General features: G+C 50.9%; 1 protein-coding gene across 3 annotated transcripts in view; it reads right to left on the minus strand.

Annotated features, from left to right (window-relative positions):
* CDK14 (cyclin dependent kinase 14) overlaps positions 1–18,987 on the minus strand; it is an 85,703-nt gene that overhangs the window by 21,278 nt on the left and 45,438 nt on the right. For all 3 annotated transcript variants that reach the window (XM_054384798.1, XM_054384797.1, XM_054384799.1), the window contains 4 exons: positions 17,149–17,243; positions 15,249–15,311; positions 9,791–9,914; positions 3,997–4,117 (listed from right to left, as the gene is read on the minus strand). In XM_054384798.1, coding sequence (XP_054240773.1) covers positions 3,997–4,117; positions 9,791–9,914; positions 15,249–15,311; positions 17,149–17,243 — 403 coding nt within the window. The remainder of the gene's footprint in view (positions 1–3,996; positions 4,118–9,790; positions 9,915–15,248; positions 15,312–17,148; positions 17,244–18,987) is intronic.

The following is an 18,987-nucleotide window of genomic DNA, read 5'->3' on the forward strand; positions in this document are numbered from 1 at the left end:
TAGAGGCCAACCAAATACCAAGAAGGAGCTGCAAGCAATGCTGCTGGAGAAAACATTCCTGTTTGGAAAGCAGAATCTGACTGTTGGCCTCTGGGTAACCCAGCCACGAACTGAGTCAGGAACTGGGAGGAGAGGGGAAGAGCACTGAACTTAACCAAACAATTCACACAGAAACCAAAGGTTGATAAAATGACTGAGCAGAGGAACACAAACAGCCTCTGAGCTGGAGGCCTGCCAGCCACCTGAAGATGAAGCTTCTGCCTGGTGTCACAGCTTCTGGTTTCCAGAGAATCAGAGCATTGCTTTGGTTGCAACAGAGCTGTAAGAGTTTGTGTGTGGTTGGTTGCAGACCATCCACAGGGGCCTGCACAGGAAACTCTCAGAAAAAACAACTGTCCAGATTAAAATGTACAAGGAATTCTGCAGCTTGTGGCTAGCCAAGGGGCACGGCTCCTCTTCAAAGCATTTTTGCTGAGGGAACAAGAAACTCTTCAGTTTTCTTCACGCAGAAAAGAGGCAAACGCAGTCTCGTCCTTTGTTGTGCTTCTCAGATGCAGGAAGTCCACAGGTTATTGAAATTTGAGTTACAGAGGCACAGAAACTTCTCTCAGTTTCAGAGAGTCCACTCTCTGTGCTGCAGTCCATAGAAGCAGGGAGTGCTTTGGGATGGCAAAGCCCTTTCAGCCCATCCAGCCCAACCATTCCCTAACTCTGCCAAGGCTGGGGCTAAACCATGACCCTCAGCACCACATCTCTGCCTCTTGGAAACACCTCCAGGGCTGGGCATTCAGCCACCTCCCTGGACAGCCTGTGCCAGGCTTTGAAACCTTTCCAGTCAAGAAGGTTCTGTTCTCCAGGCCCTTCATCAGCTTTGCTGCCCTTCTCTGGACCTGCTCCAACCCCTCACTGTTGATCCATTTTTTTCTGCTCACTGGAAGGAACTCCCGGACTTGAAGAAGTCAGTCAGATGCTGCCACGTTGCTCAGAGAGCTGCCCAGTGGCAGTTAGAACCTTGTGAAGCAGAAGTGACAGCCATTGCATGTCCCACTGGTGGCTTACCCTCTGAGGACAAAGAGTGTGACTAACCCTATTGATGTCTCCATGACAAGACCATATGTGGCCATACCATCCCATGTTGCTCTTTCATTGTCCTCCTTCTTTCCTGGCACCATGGCTGTCACCACACAGCCTTCCACAGATCAGGAGCTGACAGCACAGCTGAGAGAGTTAATCCTGCACTGCAGCTGGCAGCAGGCCTGGCAAAGGCAGCTGAATGCCTGAGGAAAATGCCCATTCTTGTTGTGCAGGGTTTGCAGCTCAGGGGGGCACTGCCTTAGAATGAGCTTGCTGAGTGCTGGGCTGGGTTTTGTGCCTCTGGATAACACAGATCCTTGAGCTGAGAAGGGGACTCCCCAGCCTGTCCCTGACTGAATAGTGAGAAACACCCAAACTTAGGTGATGTCTTGGGCAGGCATCATTTAGAGAAGGTTCTTGCACTATAATCTCTGCTGACAGATCATGGCTTGCATTCAGGAAAGAATTCTGTGAAAGAAGGGGTTTGTAAAAAGCAAACCAACAGCAAATGCAAAAAAATAATGATAATGATAAAATAATAAATCAGCAGCTGCTAGCAAAGAGTGAAAGCCAGCTGCACACCACAATCAAACATCCCTGGTGACCTCCTAATGTGAGCAGCCCAGGTGTGTTCCCAGAATCCTGATGGAAAGAGCTTTCATACCCTGGGGAATGGCTTCATTTCCTAGCAGCTATTGTTCCTGTCAGGAACAAACACAACAGGTGCATCTGGTGGGGGGGGCTGGGCTTCTTCCCTGTGTTTCTCTAATACCTGTCCATGGGGTTTAGTCATTCCTAAAGCTTTCATCCCTTGAAGCTCCTTTCCTTGCCTGGCCTTCCAAGGGAGGGTGAAACTCAGGGACTGGGAGCAGCTCCACCAGAGGCAATGCAAAGCCACTCTCCTAGTCACTAATAAGTCCTCACCAAGTGGGGAAAAGAAGAAGAAAAAGGTCTGTCAAAGGTTGTCAGAGCTCTGTGGTGCACTGTTGGCTAGGAGAATGCCTCCAGAGAGCAATGCTGGATCACAAGCTGTCAGCAGCACACCACAAAGCCACTGCTCTGCACCACCAGCCTGCTACCACCACTGCTCCTACATCTTCATCACTGTCACTGCCAGGGGCTGTTTGATGAAGGAAGGCAGGAAAAGGAAAAGCTGCATGGGAGGCCTTAGCTTACAGTTAGGCCCCTAATGCCCTCTGCCAGCAAATGGAGTGGAAAACCAGCCTGAGCCTCTGCCACCTGCTCCCACCAATGCCCAGGGCTGAACACTTGGAATCCTTCCCAGGGAGCTGGCTTTGGAGGGCTGGGGGGGTTGGGTAAAACTGAGAGGTTTGGCACTGCAAAAGGTGTAGAATTCAGGAAACTGCATGGCACTGGAATGTGCCAGGAGAGGTTTAGGTTGGACACAAGTCTGGTGAGGAGCAGCTGAGGACCTGGAGTTGTTTAGTCTCGAGAAGAGGAGGCTGAGGGGAGACCTCATTGCTCTCTACAGCTCCCTGAGAGGAGGCTGGAGCCAGGTGGGAGTTGGGCTCTGCTCCCTGGGAACAAAGGACAACAGGAAATGGCCTCTGGTTGCACCGGAGAAGGTTTAGGTTGGGCATGAGAAGAAACTTCTTGACTGAAAGGATTTTCACAGCCTGGCACAGGCTGCTCAGGGAGGTGGCTGAATGCCCATCCCTGCAGGTGCTTCCCAGAGGCAGAGATGTGGTGCTGAGGGCCATGGCTTAGCCCCAGCCTCGGCAGAGTTAGAGAATGGTTGGGATGGATGAGTTGATAAGGCTTTCCCACCTCAAACCATTCTGTGATTGATGCATCTCAGCAGGACCCCACCTTCCTCCCTTTGGGAACCACCATGGAATGCCATTGATCATGGCTATAGCAAAGCAGGAAAGTCTCTGTCTGACTTTTTTGCTAGCTGGAAAGAGCAGCTGCTGCTTCTGCCTCCACATTATTTGAATCTTTAGTGAAGTGACTCCTGGTTCTGCCATGGTGCAGCCCGTGGCTAAGGACACAGCAGAGCTCAGGCTGCCTGCCAGGAGGACACAATGCCAACTGCATCCAAATGCTGATGCTGCAAATAGCCTTTGGCTGCCAAGTGACTGAATTACCTGGGAGGCTGATGGGAGCCTGTGTTCTCCACGCCTCGCTTCCTCCTGCTCTGGGAAGCCCCCAGATGGTTTCAGTGTAATTATGGCCTAGTTGCCTAAAGCTGGTATGTAAGCAAAGCCCCAGCCTGCAGCAGAGCCCACTGCCTGGTGTGCCAGAGAAGCAGAAGTGACCTTAACCTGCAGCTACACCTCCTGCAAGCAAACTACCGATGCTGGCAGTCACAGAATCATGGAACAGAAGGGGTGGGAAGAGACCTCTGGAGATCATCCAGTCCAACCCTCCTGCTAATGCAGGTTCATCTACAATGGGCTGCTCAGGATTGCTTTGTCCAGGAGGGTTTGGAATCTCTCCAGAGAAGGAGACTCCACAACCTCTCTGGGCAGCCTGCTTCAGGGCTCCAGCACCCTAATACCAAAGAAGTTTCTCCTTAAGTTCAAGTCAAACTTTGGGCAGCCCCTGACCAATCCCTGACCACTCTTGCAGCAAAGAAATTTTTCATCATCTCCAACCTAACCCTCCCCTGGCACAATTTCAGGCCATTTCCTCCCATTCTATCTCCTGATCCATGGCAGAAGAGCCCAGCCCCAACCTGGGTCCAGCCTCCTTTCAGAGACCAATGAGGTCTCCCCTCAGCCTCCTCTTCTCCACACTAAACACCCCCGGGTCCCTCAGCTGCTGCTCACCAGCCCTGTTCTCCAGACCCTACGCAACCCCAGAAAAAAAACCAACAAACAAACAAACCAAAACAAAAAACAAAATAAAACCAGAGCCCAAGCTCCTACAAGGAGTCTCCTGCAAGGGTTCTACACTTACCACATGTCAAGGCAGGTAGAATACTCTGTGGATCCCAGAAGGACATCTGGAGGCCTGTACCACAGGGTCACCACTTCGTTGGAATAGGTGTGGCTGGGCACTGATTTAGCTCTTGCGAGACCTGCAGGACAGGGACAGAGAAATGGTGGAGCCCAAGCAGAGACCCAGGCTGTGTGGGGGCACAGCCTTGCAGGGCTCTCACAGCCTGCAGCAGGCTGCCAGGGAGGTGGCTGAATGTCCACCCCTGGAGGTGTTTGCAGAGGCAGAGACGTGCTGTTGAGGGCCATGGTTTAGCCCCAGCCTTGGCAGAGTGAGAGAAGGGTTGGGCTGGGTGGTCCTGAAGGGCTTTTCCAACCAAAACATTCCATGATTCCATGAAACCTCGAATCCATTACAGATACCCTGCTGACAACCATTTTGGTTTAAGCTTGTCAGGAATTCTGTTTCCTGTCCAACCATCACCTATCCCATATCCACCTGGAAAGGTTCTGGGAGAGCCCCTCACATGCTAACAGCAGCAACAGAGATGACATTCTTTCAACAGTTCTCCTACAGCAGCCTGGCTCCTTCAGGGAATGGTAAAATGTTTCAGGGCTGTGGTGACTGTTCCCATCACAGGCCTGCGAACATATTTTCCAAACAGTCCCAGTCCCTGGCCTGTCACCCTCCTCTCCCTCTCTAGGAACACTGGACATGCATGAGTCATGAGAATCAGAAGAGTGTGCTGCTGGGGTGGTCTTCTGGGCTGTCTAAACAAAGAGCTACCCAACCAATGACATCACTTAAAGCAGAGTCATAGAACCCCTGAGCCTGGAAAAGCCCCCTTAGATCATCAGTTCCACAAGTCAGCCCAACACCACCATGGCCACTAAACCATGGCCCCAGTGCCAGCCATGGCCACATGTTTCAGGAGCACCTCCAGGGATGGGGACGCTGCCACCTCCCTGGACAGCCTATACCAATCCCTGACCACTCTGGCAGCAAAGAAATTTTTCTTCATATCCAACCTAACCCTCCCTGGCACAATTTCAGGCCGTTTCCTCTCCTCCTCTCACTTTTTCCTAGAGAGAAGAGCCCAGCCCCCACCTGGCTCCAGCCTCCTCTCAGGGAGCTGTAGACAGCAATGAGGTCTCCCCTCAGCCTCCTCTTCTATGCACTAAACACCCCCAGGTCCCTCAGCTGCTCCTCACCAGCCCTCTTCTCCAGAGCCTTCCCCAGCTTCCTTGCCCTTTCTCTGGACCTGCTCCAGCCCCTCAATGTCCTTCTTGGAGTGATGATTTGAAGAGTTTAGAAAGAATGCTTTGGATACAGACATGGAGCTCTACCAAGCTCCTGCAGTTCTTGTTTGGATGCTCCAGGTGCCTCTAGATGACAGCTACCAGGGTGGGTTTTTTCAGATATCCTTCTGCAAGAAAATTTGCTCCCTTATTTGCTACCCTTTGCACATCCAGATGTGCTTACTCATGCAAAATTCATTTAACCACATCCTTCAAGTGACAGAGAACTGAAGGGCTGGAGTAATTAGCCCAGCATGTTCCATCACTTTCTTGAAGGGCTCCCTGTCTGTTTCCATGGCTACACCACAGGAAGAGTGACAGCCCCGTCTGGAACAGGCAGAGCTCAGGAGGGATCATCCAAACTTCAACCCCTGAACGGCCAGTGTGCAGAAAAGCCAAAAGGTCCATGCAGAGATGCCCAGATGAGCACACAATGTTTACTTCTTGCTGCCTGAGCACTTTTCTAGTGTGGGAAGGTAGAGGAAGGGGTTCCTACCACCAGCCAACTCCCCTCCAGTTCCTGTGCCTTCCCAAAGACAAAAGGCCAACAGCTGTCCTGCTGCAGCCAAGCAGAGAGCCCAGCCAGTAGAAGTGAAGCTGTGTCAGAGCTTCACACAGAAGGTGTGTGCAGTTCTGGGGAGAACAAGCACTGGGGAATGCTCTCCAGCACTTCGTGCTCTGACCATCTCTGTCCACACTTGAATGAAGAAGGTGCTGGATGCATCACAGCCTGCAAGGCTTGCACAGCAGCAGCCATGAACCATGGCTTCATTCTAACTCATCAATTCAGCAGCAGCTCAGGGCACCCTGCCATGCCCTGTATGCAACACACAGAGCGAACCTCAGAGCAGGACAGGACCTCCAGAGGTCATCTAGCCCCAACTCTGCACTCAGCAGGGACATCCCCAACTAGATCAGGTTGCTCAGAGCCCCATCAAGCCTGACCTTGAATGTTTCCAGGAATAAAGCTTCCACCACCTCCCTGGGCAACCTGTTCCAGTGTTCCACCACCCTCATAGTAAAAGATTTCCTCCTTGCTTCCAAGAGGCAGAGATGTGGTGCTGAGGGCCATGGCTTAGCCCCAGCCTTGGCAGAGTCAGAGAATGGTTGGACTGGGTGGTCTGAAAGGGCTTTTCCAGCCCACAGGATCTGATGATCCTGTGATATGTACAAGGGGACAATAAACAAATCCTTGGCAGCCAAATTCCCAGCACAGGCTCAGGAATCATTCTGGCACTTCATTTCCTTAAGAGAATTCCTAATACACTTTAATTTCCGCTGAGAAACAACGGCAGGACTGGAGATCAAGGACTGCTGATAGCAACAATTACTCCAGATGTGGTCTCCCTTATTCTGTCTCCTGAAGAAAGCCATTTTTCACAGCTCATCCATTTTTAATTTGACAAAGGCTCTCTGCTCTCCCTTTTCATTTGCCTGCTGAGCCTTCCCACCACTGTTTCATTTCCTGGCAGCTCCAGCACAAAGAGGAGGAAAGCAAAGCAGGCAGCACCTGAACAAAGACACTCCCCACGGAGCAGGATCCGCGTCTGGGAGCCCTGCTACAGGAAAAACATAGGCCCACAGCCACTCCTGGAGTCCACCTCAGGCATCAGCAGCCTTTTCTCACCTTGTTTATTCAAGAACCACCACTCATTACAGCCTGCTGTGGAGGATTTGATGTCCCACAGCCAGCAGATTAAATAAATCTGGAGCCCAGCGAACAACTTCAGCCCTGCTGCTGATTCTTTGTAAACTCCTGAAGCCATCAGCTGAAGGTCTGGTCCTGGGAGACTAGAAGGCCTTTGCTCTAGGGTCGTGCATTTCTTGTGCCAGCAGTCAGAGTGCCTCTGACAGAAGCTGATTTCTGGGTAGGATCTGCCCTGCTTTGAATGCATTTTGAAAGCAAAACAAGCCTTGCTCTCATCTCCAGCCTGCTCCTCACATCACTGATCAACTGCACAACCCAAAGAGACTCCCCTTCCAAGCACCTCACTGCAAATTAGGCATTGATGGGAGGAAAGACATGAAGAGAACCAGGGTTGCATTTCACACCTTCCTTCAGAGGAGCCTGTTGTGCAGAAAAGGTGGGAGAAGGGCTCTGGTAACCCAGAGCTGAAAGAGTACAGGGCTGGGCTCCAGTGAAAGGGGTCATGGCCCCTCAGACTTTAACCTCATCCCTCCTGATTTTTCATCCTGTTTCTCAGAAGAGAAATGGAGCCTATCTGGTTTTGCAATTTTATGAGGTCATGAAGCCCAGAAAGAAACCCCAGCTTTAAAACAATGAAATATGGAGATATTTCATCTCCCCTCAGGGCCCGAGGGCGCAAGCAGATGACAGCTCACAGGGAAATGCCTTTCTGTTTAAGAACCATAGAATCACAGAACTGTGGAGGCTGGCAGAGACCTTTCAGATCACCAAGTCCCACAGCTCACCCAGAGCTCACAACCAACAGCTCACTGCTGCTCAGCCACTGCCACTAACCCACGTCCCTCAGCACCACATCCATGCAGCTTTTAAACACCTCCAGGGACAGTGACTCCACCACCAACCTGGGCAGCCTGTGCCCGTGCCTGAGAACCCTTTCCAGGAAGGGTTCCTCCCCTCCCACAGCTTGAGGCAGTTTCTTGTTCTCCTGTCACTTGGTGCATGTGAGAAGAGACCAACCCCCACCTGGCTCCAACCTCCTTTGAGGTAGTTGTAGAGGTCGATGAGGTCTGCCCTCAGCCTCCACTTCCGAAGACTAAGACAAGCACAGCTTTAGAAGGCTTCTGGCACCTTCCAAGAGTTGAAAAGCACCAAGAGAAAGCATATGGAAAGCAGCCATTTCTGACACCATTTCTCCAAGTGCCTTACAATCCCAACCCTGCTCTTGCCACCTGTGTCCAAATCCAGTGCTGCTCTCCAGCACAGCAAATCCACACTGAGCTGTTAATTGCAGTAATGCAATTAAAAGACAAAAAAAAATCCTACATTAGCAGTGAAATGGCCAATTAGCACATAAGGCTCTCTGATTACTGCTGCTGCCTGAAATGTGGAGCCTGTGGTGGGCAACAGTCTTAAAAACCAAAGGCAGTTTACAAAAGCCACATTTTCAGCTTGCTTCACGTGTTCTGCTAGAAGCAGAAGCTGAGAAGCTGACCCACAGGAAAGAGAGAAAGTCCCACAGTCCCTAAAACCACAGAAGAAAGGTCACAGAATCACAGAACTCTTTGGGTTGGAAAAGGCTTCTAAGATCATCCAGGCCAACCAGCAACCAACACCCTCATGGCCACTAAACCACGGCCCCAAGTGCCATGGCCACATCTTTCCAGAACGCCTCCAGGGATGGGGACTCCACTACTGAATTTTCACCTTCTGGCCTTTTTTGAAGTTTACATTCTTACAGTCACTTTCCAGTGAGTAGAGCAGGACAATTTCCCTTTCCTCTGACAAGCCCTGTCAGTGCAGGTCTGGACAATAGCAAGACTGAGGCACTGGAACACGCTGTCCAGGGAGGTTGTGGATTCCCTGGGCATCCTGAGGTGTTCAAGGCCAGGATGGATGATGCCTTGAGCAAGTTGGACTAATGGGAGGTGTCTCTGCCCACGGCAGGGGGTTGGAACTGGGTGATCTTGAAGGTCCCCCCCAACGCAACTCATTCTGAGGTTCTGCCATTCTAATTTGGTGGTCCCACAGCCAATAAAATGAAATTCTCTGAGGATTCCCCTCCCTGGCAGAAATGCAGTGGCTTTGCTTTCCACCTGCTCCCTTTTCATCAAGCACTTTGTTGACCACCATCACTGCCTTGGCTCAGGAGAGAATCCTGCAATTATCTCACAGAATCACAGAATCAGCCAGGTTGGAAGAGACCTCCAAGATCATCAAGTCCAACCAATCACCCAACCCTAACTAATCAACTAGACCATAGACTAAGTGCCTCCTCCAGTCTCTTCTCAAACACTTCCAGGGACACTGACCCCACCACCTCCCTGGGCAGCACATTCCAACGGCCAATATCTCTGTCTGTGAAGAACTTCCTTCTAAGATCAAACCTAAACTTCCCCCTGCACAGCTTGAGACTGTGTCCTCTTGTTCTGCCAATAGTTGCCTGGGAGAAGTGACCAACTCCCAACTGGCTACAACCTCCCTCCATGGAGCTGTAGAGAGCAGTAAGATCTGTCCTGAGCCTCCTCTTCTCCAGGCTAAACACCCCCAGCTGCTCCTCACAGGGCTGTGCTCCAGACCCCTCACCAGCTTTGTTGCCCTTCTCTAGACATGTTCCAGCATCTCAACATCTTTCTTGAGCTGAGGGGCCCAGAACTGGACACAGTACTCAAGGTGTGGCCTAACCAGAGCTGAGTAAAGGGGCAGAATGACTTCCCTAGTCCTGCTGGCCACACTATTCCTGATACAGCCCAGGATGCCATTGGCCTTCTTGGCTGGGACAGAGCTGGGTGGCGGGATGGGAAATGACTGGATCCATCTGCCTGACACCCCTCCAGGATCAGCAGAGCCTGGTAGCTGACTGCTTGCCTACCGAAGTCTGCCAGCTTCAGCTCTCCGGTGTCGCTGATGAGGAGGTTCTGTGGTTTCAGGTCCCTGTGCAGGATGTAGCGCTGGTGGATGTAGGAGAGGCCGCGCAGCAACTGGAACAGCAGCAGCTGCAAGAGAGGGGACAGACAGCAGGCACCTCTGTCAGTGTTCAGTGCACACAGCCACAGCTCATCTGCTCCACCACCCACAGGCTGCGTGCCAGGAGTCCTCCCAAACTCTCCTTCATCCCACCCAGACTCAACACAACCTGATTTCCACCCAACCCCCTTGTGCTGGGGGGGTTCCCGGCCCAGCACGCAGGCCCTGCCCTACACAGCACAGCACCAACACAAGGTGTCTGCAGCAGGCTCCTTTCCTGCCCAGCCCTCGGTATGCTGCAGTCACCCACGTGGCCCTGGAGATGAGGAGGTGGCCTGGGGACAGCTGTGTGTCACCTCTAATTACAGGGAACAGCAGCACGGGGAGGGGACACTGCAACTAAAACAAAGAGGAAATTAATGGCAGAACACTAATGCCAGGGAGCCACAGCAAGAGGAAAGGAGGGGAGGGGTTTTTCTTTCAAAGCAGGATTTTATTCCTTCAAACTAGGATTTTCTCCTTCAAAATTCGATTTCTTTTTCCTTCAAAGCAGGATTTTGTCCTTTCCAAATAGGATTTTATTTCTTCAAAATAGGATTTGTGCCCTCAAAATAGGAATTTATTCCTTAAAAGTAGGACTTATTTCTACAAAGTAGGATTTTTTTCCTTCAAAACAGGATTTTATTCCTTCAAAGAAGTATTTCATTCCTTCCAAGTAGGATTTTTTTAATTTAAAGTACGATTTTTGTTGTTCAAAGTTGTATTTTTTCCTTCAAAATAGGAAAAATTTCAAGCGGAACCTAACCCAGCCCCCACCATGTAAGTTTGTACTCTCAGCTGGACTCTACAAATCATCACTCTAAGAAGGACCTTGAGGGGCTGGAACAGGTCCAGAGAAGGGCAAAGAAGCTGGGGAAGGGTCTGGTGGGGCTGGTGAGGAGCAGCTGAGGGACCTGGGGGTGTTCAGTCTGGAGAAGAGGAGGCTGAGGGAGATCTCATTGCTCTCTACAGCTCCCTGAGAGGAGGCTGGAGCCAGCTGGGGGTTGGACTCTTCTCCTTAGGATCAGGTGGTAAGAGGAGAGGAAGTGGCCTCAAGTTGCACCAGGGTGGGGTTAGGGTGGAGGTGTTCAAGAAATGCATGGCCATGGCACCTGGGGCCATGGTTTAGTGGCCATGGTGGTGTTGGATTGCTGGTTGGACTGGATGATCTTAGAGGCCTTTTCCAACTCAAACAATTCCATGTTTCTCTGTTTCTCAGAGTGTGAGGCTTAGAAAGTCTCCACAACCTCTGGGCAGCCTGCTCCAGGGCTCCAGCACCCTCACACCTAAGAATTTCCTCCTTAAGCTCAAGTGACACCTCCTGCAATCCAGTTTGTGCCCACTGCTCCTTGTCCTCTCACTGGGCACAGAGCCCAGCCCTATCCTCTTGCCCTCCCACCCTTTAGTTCTTACTGAGCACTGAGCAGATCCCCTCTGGGACTGGGCAGTAAACACAACCCAACACAAGTCTCAGTTACATCTGGCTCCAGGAGATGGTTTGAATTTTAGACCTCCTTGTATCAAACCATGAAGAGAAGAAAACCCCAGCTGGTCAGAGGTGTTGCCACACTGAGAATGTCTCCATGTCACTTCTGCTGGCACCTCAAAAGCTCATCAAGCAGAATTTCCTTGATCACTGCTGGTTTGCTCTTCTTTTCCCTCCTCCCAACCAGGATAACACCTAATAATAAATCCTAATTATAGTGACATAAGATAAAAACCCAACTGTTCAATTCTAAAGATGTCCTGGGGACATAGGAAACTTCATAGGTCAAAGTTTTGTAGCCGCCCTTGCTTCAATGGTCAGAAGAAGAAACCCCAGGAACAAAGTGCTAGGCAGAGATGAATTTGCATGCCCAGGAACACGGGATCCTACCTGAACAAACGACTGGTTGGCCAGCTGGACTGCTGTGACAGTCACGACCACAGCAAGCTTTATCTCAGTAACAGTCCTCCTGTCTGACCTGCTGGCAACCAGCTGAGTTGTCTCCCAAAGGATTGTCCAATCCACTCCAAACCCCACATCTGAAGGGTTGTGACTTGCTCCTGCATGCATGGCACGGGAGGCTGACCCGAGCCGATGTCACAGACACAGCCCCTGGCTCTCGCAGCACAGGCTGTCACCACAGAAAAGCACACAGACAGACTCTGCCACCAGAGGGAAGAGATGGCCAAGGGTCCATTTGCTAATTTCTAGCCTCTTTGAAGCTCTTGTAATAATTTTTGTCCCTTCTGGCACCACGACAGCCATTAGCAATGAGGAAGGTGTGTTAATTAACTGGGTATAGAGACACTCCCTTAGCATGGGTTCCAGCCATACAGTCACAGAATCATTAAGGCTGGAAAAGGCCTCTAAGATCATCCAGTCCAGCCATCAACCCAAGACCACCATGGCCCCTAAACCATGGCCCCAAGTGCCATGGCCACATGTTTCTGGAATACCTCCAAGGATGGGGACTCCACCACCTCCCTGGGCAGCCTGTACCAATTCCTGACCACTCTGGCAGCAAAGAAATTTTTCCTCATCTCCAACCTAACCCTCCCCTGACACAACTTGTTTGGGCTTTTCCACCCAAACCATTCTGTGACTCTGTGAATAAGAACAGACTGGAAGCCCCCCCCTCCCTCTGGTCACAGCAGACACAGCAGCCTTCTGTGCTGCCTGAAGGGAAGATTTGGAGAGGAATCAAGGGACAAGAGACAATTCCTGTCTGGTTGACAGCCCTACTGTCATTCAGACTGAGGAGCAGGGCTCAGAAGCAAAGGTATTCCTGGTTTGTCGGGGGTGGCTTTTGCAGTCAGCTGCTCACACAAATCACTGTTTACCTCCAACACTGCAAGCAGAGAGAAAAGGCAGGACAAAACCTAAGCAAGGATGCTTTCCCCAAGGGCTGCAGCTATTTCCGTTCAGCAGCACTAATTAAAGAGCAAATTGGCTTCCCTGCACAGATTCATTGCTGAGGCAGAAAGGCAAACAAGCAACACAGGCATGACAGATGCAAGCCTGTGCTTGCAGCCACTGGATCCTCCAGTGACAGGAGCCACAGAAAATGGACTCAGCTGCAAAAGAAAAGCACCAGATATGGATTTGCTTCCATTCCTGGGAGGTAAGGAGATAGGTAACAGAGGCAGTTAAATTAAAGATGATATTGCAGAGGTTAAAGGCAGTTAAGGAGAGCTGCTTCTTCACAGGGCATGGTGAAATGGACTGAAAAATACTTTAGAATTGGAATATGAATTTACAAAACTGTTTCTGGCCAGCTGCAAATAAAGTTTCAGGAGAACCAAGAAGATAAGTCAAAAGGCCACTGGAAGGAGCCCTGCACGAGGCAGACAGGAACACAAGAGGATGAAGATCATCATTAAAAAATCAAATCACTGCTGAGGTCAGCTGCTGCCATGACCCAGCAGAAGCAGTAGAGTTCCTGCTGCAGGAAGCAATCCAGATGTTTCAGCTGCTAGTTCAGGAAGTGTGAGCTATCTCTAAAGGCACCAACAGCTGTAGGAAAGCAAGCCAGGAGAACAGATCTCAGTAGGTCAGCGCAGGAGGAACAGCACAGGGAGAGAAGCAGCAAGTTCTGTACCCCTCTGTGCCGTGGTACACACTGAGGTGTACAGCCAGGTATACACCTAGGGAGCAACTCATAGCTCGAAGCAGGGCAAGGCAGCAGCTGTAGCCTCCAGCAGAAACAGCCTCCTCTGGGGCCACATCTTCAGGATCCAGTGATTGCCTTCACTATGGGGAAACCAGAAAGATGCCTTGAAAACCACAGAGAAGATGAGGTGGTGCCTAGAAACAGGGACTTGTGAGCTAATGGCCTCTTCTCTTCTCTCTAATTCTCACACAGTACACAGCATGCTCAGTTAGCAACAAATGGTAGCTCTCCAGGCTTGGCAGCTCCCCAAGTTGTGTACAACGGAGTATTTGGAGAATCCCTGGAGAGACACAGCTGCTTCTGTCCATGGTCCTTCTGATACAGACACTGCAGGTACCTAACCACATTTCTGTCACCAGGATACTTCACAGAATCAGAGTCACCAAGGTTGGAAAAGCCCTCCAAGATCATCCATCCCAAAACCACCATGGCCACTAAACCATGACCCCAGGTGCCATGGCCACACGTTTCTGGAACACCTCCAGGGATGGGGACTCTACCACCTCCCTGGGCAGCCTGTGCCAATCCCTGACCACTCTTGCAGCAAACAAATTTTCCCTCATCTCCAACCTAACCCTGCCCTGGTGCAACCTGAAGCAACTTCCTCTCCTCCTATCATTTGTCAGCTGGGAGACAAGACCAACCCCCACTTCATTCCAGCCTGCTTTCAGGGAGTTGTGGAAGCCAACAGGTCCAGTGAAACACCACAGAAATTACCCAGTCTGCATTCCACAGCCACTGGTGTACAACAACCATCAGTTACTGCTCAAACCCCTAATTCAGTGCTCTTTTGCAAACATTGTCCTTTCTTGAATCACAAAAGCTCCCTAACATTTCCAGCAAGGAGAGATTGCTTTTTTTTTTCTCCATGAACTTCTCAATTTCAGGAAATTAAAGACTGGAGTAAAGCTCCCAGTGTGAGGAGTGATGACTGAAATGCTTCCAAGGTAGAACACTGAGACTGGTGCCAAAGTGCAAGACGGGTGTAACAGACAGCATCAGGGGGATCTCTGCACACTCTGCAGCTCTGACTGGCTCCCCTTTGATACTCAAATCACTTGGCTGGCTTCCCAGGAAGTAACTGGATCAGGTCTTCCATTACATCCTGCTAATAAACTCCCTCCTCCATCCTCTGGGATGATTCTGAGCAGATACCTCAGAGGGGAAAAAATAGGGTTTACAAGTGAGATCAGCTCTGGAAATGCTTCATCCAAAGCAGGGAGCTGAGAGATGAGGGAGGATCTGATCCTGAATCATAGAACCCTGGAATTGTTTGGGTTGGAAAAGCCCTCTAAGGACATCCAGTCCAGCCATCAACCCAACACCACCATGGCCACTAAACCACGTCCCCAAGTGCCATGGCCACATGTTTCTGAAACACCTCCAGGGAGGGAGTATCCACAGCCTCCCCGGGCAGCCTGTTCAGTGTCTCCCCACCCTCACTGCCAAGAATTTCTTCCAGCTCTCCAGTCTGCAAGGAAGAAATTCCTTCCAGTAAGGACAGCAGACTCTGGAAGATGCTCACATTAGAAATGACTTGAAACACTCTTGTAACCCATGGCTGCTGTGCCAAGCACCCTCCCTTCAGCTCACCATCAGTTCCCATGGCCCACCCGAGGTGACACTTCACACGCAGCAGCCCTAACGCCTGCGCTTCTGGGCTCTTACCTTCACGTTCTCTGGGTGAAGCCCTCCAGGGTGTTTGTCCATGTACTGACACAAATCAGTGTGCTGCAAGAGAGTCAGATGGAGAGCAAAAAAAAAAAAAAAAGCATTAATATCTGTGTGACTGCAGTAAGAAACATCCTGTTGAGGAGAGAGCAGGGAACATGGCAAACGGGGAGACTCTTCAGCCACAGACAGCACACACACGTGGGGTTGGGCAGCCCTGCAGGCTGACTGCTCTGAACATCACCACATGGCAATTCTTCATTGTTGTCCTAACATCCTGCATGTGGTAAATTAGTGACAGAATCACAGCATCACAGAATGGTAGGGGGTGGGAAGGGACCTCTGGAGATCACTGAGTTCAACCCCCTGCCAAGGCAGGATCACCTAGAGAAGGTCACACAGGAGCACATCCAGATGGGGCTTGAAAGTCTCCAGAGGAGACTCCACAACCTCTCTGGGCAGCCTGCTCCAGGCCTCCAGCACCCTCACACCAAACAAGTTTCTCCTTAAGTTCAAGTGAAACCTCCTGGGTTCCAGTTTGTGCCCATTTCCCCTTGTCCTGGCACTGGACACCACTGACAAGAGCCCAGCCTCATCCTCTTGCCCCCCACCCTTTAGCTCTTGCTGAGCATTGATCAGATCCCCTCTGGGGCTGCTCTTCTCCAGGCTCAACAGCCCCAGCTCTCGGAGAGAAAAATCCCCAATGTCCTCCTGACCAGCTCCTCTCTATGCTGCACTGTATTGAGCTCAGCTCTGCCACATTCACACCAAGGTGTTTCTGTGGACAATGAACTTCTGATCTTCATCTGTCAGACAGTTTTTAAAGACTGCCTTTTATGGCTGCTGCCCCCTCTCGTAAGGTTCAAGTCCAAAGCTGTGTCATGTTCCCAGCTGACAGACTCCACACACTCATGCTCTAACTCCAGGTGTCCAGAGAGTTCAGTCACTGCCAGGACTGCTTCTTGAGGCTTTCCTGCTCTCAGCTTTTAACCTATCACTGGGATGCACTTTGCAAGGAAAGGTGCTGCATGATGTTAAATTTCATTGTCCTTTTTCAGGGTCAGTATTGAAAGCAGCACCTCTGACCACCTCAGCTGTTCCATCAGCACTCATTTCCCAATGGAAATGTCACCAACTCAGTAACTCAAAGCTTCCATTTTCTGGCAGCCTCTGGATCACTGAGAGGTCATCACTAATTTAATCAAGGCATCTCCCTCAGTGTTGGAAATGGGCAGCAGTGATTAATGGCAACAGTGCACCAGCTCCATGATGTCAGCCCCATTAAGTCAGTTGAACCCAACCCCTTTTAGGTTTGTTAGGTCTCAGGCGTTCCCCAATGGAATTCTTATCACAGGAATATTGCTGGTCCCAGTCACTCAGATTACTGAGCTGGCACAGGTGTTAAAAAAGAACCAGAGGAGACATCACAGATCTAGACCTCAGTAAGGCCAGTGACAGAGCTGGTTCAGTCCCCCAGTCCAGCCTTGGAGACTGAAATGGGGAACTCTAAGTGTTGCCTCTGCACTTTCATATCACTGGATGCATTATGGCCTGGGGTTGAACCAGGAGAGGTTAGGCTGGAAAAAACTTCTTGAGTGGTCATGAACTACCTACAGCTAGAATGCAGAGTATGGAACCACTCTGAAAAGTCAGCTGAACATTACAAGGTCCTTCAAGAGCCCCAGCAGCCACTTCCCCACCCCTGAATCTGGTCTAGCTCAGCCCTCCACTTGTAGCCCACTTCACTACAAAGCATCACCTCTTACAGCTTCCATTTTCCTGGAGAAAGTCATGGGTAACTCTGGCCTGACCATTGGTCATCCATGGCATGGGAAGCTTGTCCAGCAGATTCAGCACCCTGTAAGACCACTCCTAGAACATCAGGTATGTTACTCACCACGTACTCAAACACGAGTGTCAGGGTCTCCTTGGTGTGGATGATGTCATGGAGCAGCACAATGTTGGCATGCTTCAGTCCTTTCAGAAGAGAAGCTGGAAAGCAAACCACAGAGGCCATCTTCAGAAGGATCCAAACATTTTACACTGACCCAAGGGTTTTACATCTGTCGCCTCTTTTTCTTTCTTTCTCCAGTGACTTGGATCATTTCTTGGAGATGTGAACCTACTCAGCCCTAGCTTAAGGGTGCAGGAGCCCTGGAGCAGGCTGCCCAGAGAGGTCTCCTCCACTGGAGATATTCAAGCCCCATTTGACTGTGTTCCTGTGTGACCTGCCCTAGGTGACCCTGCTCTGGCAGGGGGGTTGGACTGGATGGTCTCCAGAAGTCCCTTCCAACCCCACCACTCTGTGGTTCTGTGATCTCTCCCACTGGTCCTTAAGAGAACAACAGTGATGTGTTCTGTGAGCATCACCCTCAGATTTCATATGAAGTTGCCTTCTTTTCAGGTAAAAAGACTAAAATATTGTTGAAAAGGCACTGCAAGAGCTCACAGCAGTGGGACTGAGGTGCTAGGACTCACTGAGTGTTTTTAAATACAAATCCTGCTGCTTCAGGACTGCTGCCACTCCACTTCACTTTTTTTACCCTTGGTATGAAATGCCAATAAGCAGATGGCAGCCCCTGGAATTCCTTTTCCCCAGGCGTTTTGAGGAGGCACAGCAACACATCAAGCTTTTTTACACCACTTTGGGCAAAATATTGCACAAGCTTGCAGGGGCAGGAGCTTGCTGTGCCACCTGTGCTTGCACAGCCCCTGACAGCAGCCTCCAGCAGTGCAGGAAGCAGGGCAGAGGACTGCTGCCATTCTCCAGCAATGAATGCCAGCCCTGATGGCACTGCTGGGATTCATACACAAGTTCATGACCTGAGCCACTGAAAGGCCCAACGCTCAGCACTGCCCCATTTAGCATTTGCATAGCTAAAGCAAACTCTTTGTGTTTGCCTGAACACCCACCAGACACTTCCCCTCCACAAGGGAATGCTCTCATCTCTCAGGAGCTCCTGCCAAGCTGCCTCATTGCTGGTGCTGGTCAAGGAGCTCTTTTGCTTCTCCAAGAGGAGCTGGGCTCTAAACTCTGCTCACTGCAGCAGCAAGCCAAGGCAGATGGACTGCAGCCAGCTCTTACCCACAACCTGAGCAGCATCAGCAAACCACTGCTCTGCTCCCTGCAGGGTTCACAGCACAGCCCAAGCCTCACACTCTGAGAAACAGAAACATGGAATTGTTTGGGTTGGAAAAGCCCTTTAGGATCATCCAGTCCAACCAGCAACCCAACACCACCATAGCCACTAAACCATGGCCCTGAGTGCCATGGTCACACCTTTCTTGAACACCTCCAGGGATGGGGACTCCACCACCACCCTGGGCAGCCTGACCACTCTGGCAGCAAAGAAATTTTCCCCCATCTCCAATCTAAACGTCCCCTGGTACAATTTCAGGCCACTTCCTCTCCTTCTATCACCTGCTCCTGGGAAGAAGAGCCCAAGCCCCAGCTGGCTCCAGCCTCTTCTCAGGGAAGCTGTAGAGAGCAATGAGGTCTCCTCTCAGCCTCCTCTTCTCCACACTACACAGCCCCAGGTCCCTCAGCAGCTCCTCACCAGCCCTGTTCTCCAGACCCTTCCCCAGCTTCCTTGCCCTTCTCTGGACCTGCTCCAGCCCCTCAATGTCGTTCCTGGAGTGAGGGACCCAAAACTGAACCCAGCACTCCAGGTGTGGCCTCCCCACTGCTGAGTGCAGGGGGACAATCCCTGCCCTGCTCCTGCTGGCCACACCATTG

Source organism: Indicator indicator, chromosome 11 (assembly GCF_027791375.1).
Source record: "Indicator indicator isolate 239-I01 chromosome 11, UM_Iind_1.1, whole genome shotgun sequence".
Classification (NCBI taxonomy): Eukaryota; Metazoa; Chordata; class Aves; order Piciformes; family Indicatoridae; genus Indicator; species Indicator indicator.